This window comes from Buceros rhinoceros, unplaced genomic scaffold (assembly GCF_000710305.1).
Source record: "Buceros rhinoceros silvestris isolate BGI_N320 unplaced genomic scaffold, ASM71030v1 scaffold11175, whole genome shotgun sequence".
Lineage (NCBI taxonomy): Eukaryota > Metazoa > Chordata > Aves > Bucerotiformes > Bucerotidae > Buceros > Buceros rhinoceros.
This window is the reverse complement of record NW_010413481.1, coordinates 56042-63462: the sequence shown is the minus strand read 5'-3', so window position 1 is coordinate 63462 and position 7421 is coordinate 56042. Positions and strand designations below refer to the sequence as shown.

The 7421-nt window shown below is 38.9% G+C and overlaps 1 protein-coding gene across 1 annotated transcript in view; it reads left to right on the top strand.

Moving 5' to 3' along the window:
* Positions 1 to 7421, top strand: part of DNAL1 (dynein, axonemal, light chain 1) — an 11649-nt gene that overhangs the window by 2839 nt on the left and 1389 nt on the right. The window contains exons 2-6 of the mRNA XM_010136766.1: positions 173 to 282; positions 942 to 997; positions 3721 to 3776; positions 4993 to 5119; positions 5525 to 5659. Coding sequence (XP_010135068.1) covers positions 248 to 282; positions 942 to 997; positions 3721 to 3776; positions 4993 to 5119; positions 5525 to 5659 — 409 coding nt within the window. The 5' untranslated portion in view covers positions 173 to 247. The remainder of the gene's footprint in view (positions 1 to 172; positions 283 to 941; positions 998 to 3720; positions 3777 to 4992; positions 5120 to 5524; positions 5660 to 7421) is intronic.

Here is a 7421-nt window from a genome sequence, read left to right as displayed (position 1 = left end):
GCAGGAATCTTGATAAACAGTATTCAAAATGCTTTTTCTCTTCAGTAGCATCTTTCAGTAGTATATTGGAATTACTTCTATGGTAATTACTTCTATAGCAAATTTTTAGTATAGTAATTTTTAGTAATTTTATGTAGCAATGAGCCTCTTCTTCACCTTCTCTTTTCTTTAGGAAGAAAAAAGTGGCCAGAAGGCTTCAGAGGCAAAGGAGGTGAAACTGTACGGTCAGATTCCTCCTTTACAGAAGATGGATGAATCTCTTTCCATGCTTGTTAACTGCGAGTAAGTTCAGTTAAAAACAAATTGGAAACCAACTCTTTATATCAATTTTCATTTTTTTCTGCTGTGCGCTGGCCTTAAAAGCAGCAGCTTTCTCTTCTTTTTTGTCAGCTGAGCTTCTCTTTGCACACACACAGTTTCTCTTTTTAATTTGAAGATCCCTGTTACTTAACTGAGAAGATGTTAGGGTAGATTCTATATTGATATTTGTCCCCAGAAAAATTATATACTGTTTATCAGTATGTAATCACAGATCCATGTTTGGAGTTTATCCGCTAACTGGCGCATGTATGATACATTCCAAAATTTAGGCAAAAAAAAATTAAAAAAGGAGACTTAAGCAGAACTTTCAGAAAGAGATGAGAACCATTTCAGAAGTAAACATCCATGTATTTGATAAGGCTGTGCATAAAAATATAATCTGGCATGGCATGTAAGTAACTCATGGTACTTTCCCAGAAGCTAAATAAAGCTGCAAAGGTCTTGATGGTTTAAGGATATTTTGAGTCTGTTTACACATCCAGTTAGCTCACCATCTAATGTGAGAAAAATAGACAATTATTTCTCATGCAGTGGTGTCATATGTGGAACATGAATACGTGGAACCCTTCTGATATAGTGATGCCTTGTGTACTGTGAATTGATTATTCTTGCTTTTAAAGGAAACTCTCGCTGTCTACAAACTGCATTGAAAGAATCGCCAACTTGAACAGCCTAAGTAAGTCAAAAGCCAGTGATCAATTGTATTTGTTTTCTAGTTGCTTGGATAGGAGATACACCATAATTCATTTCATGTGTCCAGCTTTATAACTATCCTTATCCTTTTTATTTCTTCCCTCTTAGAAAATTACAAGTGACCTTTAAAATTATCAGTCGTACTGAAGAATGCATGTTTAGCAGTAGCGGTGTATTAAAGCATGTATTCCTGCACTAGCCTTGGCAGTTGTCTCACTGTGCAGGTTTAATAAAGAAACCCAACCAAACAACAAAATCCAGAAGGCACCTCTGTACCCTCCAGTGGGCCTAGATGTGATATGCAACACCTAATCAGTTCTAGACCAATTTCCATGCTCAGGATGGAGATAGTCTGTGGTTCTACAGCTCCGTAATTGCAGTATTAGTTGGTGTGAGATTGGAATGTGGTGGAACTGGATGGAAAAACAACATTCCACTTTGCAGAGGATTGGGTGTACTTCGTTTGGTTTTGTTCATACCTGAAGGGGGTGTGCCGTCTGGCTAGAAGTGGAACTGAACTTTTATTTCTTGGGCAGCAGTCTATGAAACCTTTAAATTCACTGGGTTACTGAATTTGGGACAGAAGTTTTAATGATCTGTCCTGAAGACTTTGACTCGGTGGCATGAGGCTGGCAAAGAGCTGCAAGAATGGGGCTGGAGCTTCGGGGCTTTTCTGTCCCCATCAAATTGCCAGGCAGACAGACAAGAAACTTGGAATCCAAACCTCTGCAACTACAAACCAATGGGGTTGACAAGGAGCTTGATGAACTTACTTGTTTTCATAATTTGCTCAGACTTAAAAAAATTTGAAAATACTAATCGGGGGAAAATATTCCAGTAGTCTTTTGAAATAACTGTACTGTAATATTTCAATTTTAATAACTCTATCATGAGCAAAAAATAATTCGGCAGTTATATATAAAAGCAAAACCAATGAAATTTTGTAGTGGGATAAAACATTAAATGCCTTCAAAGCATCTTAAATATTTATATTAATAAAATGTAGAATTAGAACATCCATTCTCTACCAGATATTTGATCCTAAACCCAAACAAACTAGATCTACATCATCTGACTCTTAAAGATATGGAATATAAGAAACTCACCATCTCTGTTGACTTCTGTGAAAGAGAAAGCAGTGCTTAGAGCAATGAAAAACAAGCCCTAATTATTACATACTTGCTTTTGCTTATTTTAGAGAGAAAGCTGGGAAATGTTTTAAAGCATCTGTATTCTTTTCAGATGGAAATGATTACTGTTAATGTATATACCTGATGTTGTAGGTATGTCGAGTAGATAATTTTGTGTAAAGGATCACGCCCCTGTAACCGTACGTGCGAGGAAGACATTTTAGGTGACACCAACAAGTGTTAGTTTTGTGTTTTAGAGAGTGTAAATGTTCTAGGAGAGAGATCTTTCTTCCTTTTAAACAGAGTATCTCAGAACAAGAGCAATAAAAACAAGTAACAGCAGTTTGAAACAATTTTAAGACACGGCTTTTTAAGCAATCTCTCATTTTTGTATTTGTAAATATCCTTTCCCGTCTTACAAATTTCAAAAGCTGGTGCAAATTTATAACTTATAAATATGTTACAGAGTTACAGAGAGAATAGGTGGCTAGACCAAAAGGCCACCTCCCGGCGCAGGAGAATACTAGCTGTAGTAGGCTTCAGACGTGGTACCTCAACTTTTTTTTTTTTTAACTTTTTACCTTAACTTTTTAATCTTCCTGGTTTAGAATATTTGCCAGGTGTGGTTTCATCCCTGCATTTCTTGAAACAGAACATACAACTAGCTATCCTAGATCAGCCTTGAATCTTCATCCATAGCAATCTCTACCACTACACGTGGTAGAGTGTGGAGTATATATAGAGTATATATAGTATATATAGAGTGTGGAGTGTATATATATATCTATGGAGTATATGTTGCTGGAACTTTCATTGGTCTGGCCATTAGTTATTGTACCACGTGTTTTCAATTGTTACGCATACAAGAGCAAAACAAGATCATTAAGTATTTCATCCTTAATGCAGTTAAGAAATGTTAAAACATTCATGAAAGGTAGATCATAGTTCCAAAGTTAACGCAACTACATGCTGCAACTCAATTTGCAGGAAAGCTTGTGTGAAAAATGAAAATGAGTTATACAAAAAGACTGGTATTTTGTGTTACACTAGTATTACAGTCAGCCCCAGCAAGAACAGCTCATCTGGAAAGGAGTTTTGTCTGCATGCTAGGTTATGTTGAAATGTCTCTCGTCAGACTTCTGTAAGGCAGCTTTATGTGCTGCCTTCATTACAGAAATCAAATCCGCTGCCTTAAGATAAGATCTGAACAACTTTTGCCTGGAGAAGAAGGGGTATACACTATGTAATATCAAAACTAGCAAGTTAGCAGGTAGAGTTCAGGTGCAAGGTGAAATAGTAGTTTTTATCCATTATTTATCTGGACTGAATTTCAGCTAGGTAACCTACACATGAGCAGCTTTGTATTCAGGAGCATTTTTCTGAACTGTACACTGCATCTATTCCTGAGAATCTGTGTAGGTCAGGAGGATTTCTTTCCGTTTCATCATTCTTTCTTAAGACAGTCGGTTCAGAGTGCAGTTTGTTTGTAAGTAGAATACGGCACTTCACCTGACTTACAGCATCTTTTTATATATAAAAAAATTATTAACAAGAAACTTTCTATTATCTATTACAGAAAATTTGAGGATTCTGTCTTTGGGAAGAAATAACATAAAGAACTTGAATGGATTGGTATGTGCTTCTTAGTATCAATTCTTCACTAACAGAATGGAGTGCTGTCTAGAACGTGGGATAATTCCCCTATGTTCCTAAAAGCCTTTGCTGAATTTACGTTATTGCCTAACATTTATTTTCTCCTGTCACTATGATCTGCTCACCCTCTTACATGTTGCTTCTGAATTTTCAGATAGTCTTTCTCTTTTTTTTGTTTAAACTCTCCTCATGTTTGGAGATTCTTTAGGACTAATATACTACATAAAAGGATTTTAGGAGAGATTTGCTGCCTTTGACAAATATGAGCAGAACTTCTATTTGAAAACTGCTGTGTGTAAAGCCCTTTAAATTCCACTGGCTTTACATGAAAATAATTCCTACAGACTTTTTGCATGAGGAATTTTCTACCTAAAGATACTTAGGCTGTGCTTCTTCACTACGAATATTGGCAGTCCTATGAGCACATACTTCATGAGAGTGTCCTTTTTGTGTTAACTGGCACCTGGAGCAGTATGTTTTTAAGGGAGGAGGTGGTAGCAGGAGTAATTCTACCAGGTAGGGGAAAATTTATTGAAGATCAATTTTGTTACATTTGAATTAAGTAAGAACTTTTTTGCAAGCAACTTTTTTTAACAAATATAGATTTTTTCTTTTCTTCCTCAAGAGATGTTGTATGTTTCTCCTGCAGAATGTTTCTCTTCAAAGCTATTTGTACCTTCGGGGGCACCATATCTCTTAAGTGTGAAATGCAGAGCCAGTCTGTAATGGCTGGTTTAAAAAACCCTCTCTTTTGTGAGAATTATAAGAACAACTTCTGGCCAACAGGGGCAAACGTGCACATGGAAGGAATCATTCCCTTATATTGTATGAAACACATTCTAAAGTGGTTTTGAGATTGCATTCACTTCATGTATACTTGCAGTACACAAGCAGCCAAATTCGTCTGCTCTGCTGGACCATTCTATGACTGGACCATAGAACAACTACTCCAGCCAGCTATTCCTTGTCTTACTCTAATACTGTGATTTTTGTTCTCCTGAGTGTATTTCAGATCCTTTGCTCTTAATTCCCATGAATATTTGTTGTGCATAATTAAGAACCTGCTTAAAAGGAAATGAGGACCAATATACCTTAGTATTTTCTCCCATGAGGTGACCCATAGGGGCATGAAGAGAAAGTCTGAAGAATAAGGAAGGTATACTTCTGCTTACCTGAGTAGTCCTGTCATTTCCAGGAGGTAGTTGCAGACACTTTAGAGGAGCTGTGGATCTCATACAACTTCATTGAGAAACTGAAGGGTATCCACGTAATGAAGAAGCTGAAGGTTCTTTATATGTCAAATAATTTGGTGAAAGACTGGGGTAAGCCATGCCTCTCTATTCTGTAACCTGCAGTATTGTGAATGCATGAGATAAGTCAACAGGTGAAAAACAGTTTTATATGTTGCAGGGCTTTAAGTGTCACTGGTAAGCCTGCTGACTTGCGTAGAATCCCTAAATATCCACACATGCAAGAGAGTAAAAATAGTTAGAATATTGAATTTAACTTCCCAGACTGATGGAGTATGTTCTTTGACTCATCTTTCTCGGACTTCTTTTAAAACGCATACCTGTTCTTTAATCTGATACCAGTTCAAGCCCAAGAAATCCCTGTCCTGTGGTATCCCATGCAATTTGTGTTTGCCCTGAGTTTGAAAGGAACGTGTGGTGCAGATGTACTTTCCATGTTGTACAACCTGGTTGGTGTTTTCACCTTTGTGGTTGCAGCAGAGTTTGTGAGACTGGCAGAGCTGCCATTACTAGAGGATCTGGTGTTTGTAGGCAATCCACTCCAAGAGAAACACGCCTCTGATTGGATTGAAGAAGCCACCAAACGGGTACCCAAGCTGAAAAAGCTGGATGGTGAGTTGGGGGCATGAGGCAGTTGGTGTGAGTTAACAGCTTTTTATAAAGACAACCCCAGGGAAATGAATCATAACCTCAGAAATTCGTCTGTGTGCTCATGTAATTCACATTTTTCTCTCCTCTCTTTGGAGTTATTTGGCAGTAGTTATTCATATCCTGGCTACAGGATCTTCTGAAAGTGTTTGATGGATTTTCAGGTGTTAAATCTAAGTGGTCTTGCAGCCTACATTTGGGCCTTACTCTTGAAGTTACTCAGTTATACTAACAGGGAACTGAAATATTAAGCATTAAATAAGTTAACAAGTCTTTCATCTGCCAAGCTGAATTACAGTTTTCCCAGCAAATTTGATTTACAATTTTCCCAACAAAAGAGGGTGGCATGAGGGAATGGCGATAGACGGGGTTATGCTCCATTTTGCTTCTGATGCAAGGGCAAGTTTTCAAAACTTCATGAAAGCTTCCTAAATACCGGAATATCCCTGTGTGAGCCAACACAGCCAGGAATAACCACAAAACTGTGGTTGAAACACAGAGTAAATTTGTTCTTGTTACCTCATGAACCGTGGGATCTCCACTCAGGTGGAGGCACACAAGCAAGGATGCGGGCACTGCAAAGCTCAGTCCTAGAGAGCAAAAAAGCTTTCAAATGTCCTGCTTTCTCCTGCGTATCAGGGATTCTCGCAGGTGTAGTTTTCCACTATGCTTTGACCTTTCCCAGGGCAGGATTCTCAAGCATGTTTCATAAGGTGCCTCTGAGTCCATCACAGACCTTTGTAACATGAACACAGATGTTCTGCTTGTCCAACACACAAGGCTGAACAACAATTATTATGATATGTATGTTTTTTGACACCCTGGTTGCAAGTCTCTCGAGCGTGTTTTCAGTGCTGCTTGCCAATCTTCCATTAGTCTCCCACACTCCCCCTCTTGTTGCTGCAGTAAGCCTCAGACTGTGGACTGTCCTCTGCTTAAGTCTGATCTGAAAATATATCAAAACATGTCCTGATTAGTGACTAAAAGTGAGATAATTTTAAAATCTATTTTGAAATATGTTAATTTCAGTAATGGAGAGGTTAGCTGGTCACTGTTATGCTCTGTTTACTAAAGTGATGAAGAGGAGCTGGTAACAGTAATAAAAAGTCAGAGTAGCAGCAGGGAAGGTTCCTGGAGGAGAGGAGGCTCAGGGGAGACCTTACTGCTCTCTACAACTACCTGAAAGGAGGTTGTAGTGAGGTGGGGGTTAGACTCTTCTCCCATATAACAAGTGACAGGACGAGAGGAAATGACTTTAGGTTGTGCCAGGGGAGATCTAGGTTAGATATGAGGAAAAACTTCTTTACAGAGAGGGTTGTGAAGCATTGGAACAGGCTGCCCAGGGAGGTGGTGGAGTCCCCATCCCTGGAGGTGTTTAAAAGCCGTGTGGATTTGGTGCTGAGGGACAGGGTTTAGGGACCCTGGCAGTGCAGGGTGGACGGTTGGGCTTGATGATCTTAAAGGTCTCTTCCAACCAGATGATTCTGTGATTCTGAGTGTAGGGATGGCAACAAAAGGACAGCTTCATTCCGGGGAGGAACAGATGGGGAATCGGAGCCAGATCAACTGAAGTAATAAGGATTATTAGGAGGTGGAAGCCTGGTGAGAGAAGTGTACTGCTATGAAGGATGGCTTGCAGTAGTGCTTTCGCTGCTGTAGTTGGAAACATTTTGAGAGGGAAACAAAAAAACGGAATAGGGCAAATACCTCTGTGGGCAAAGAGGTA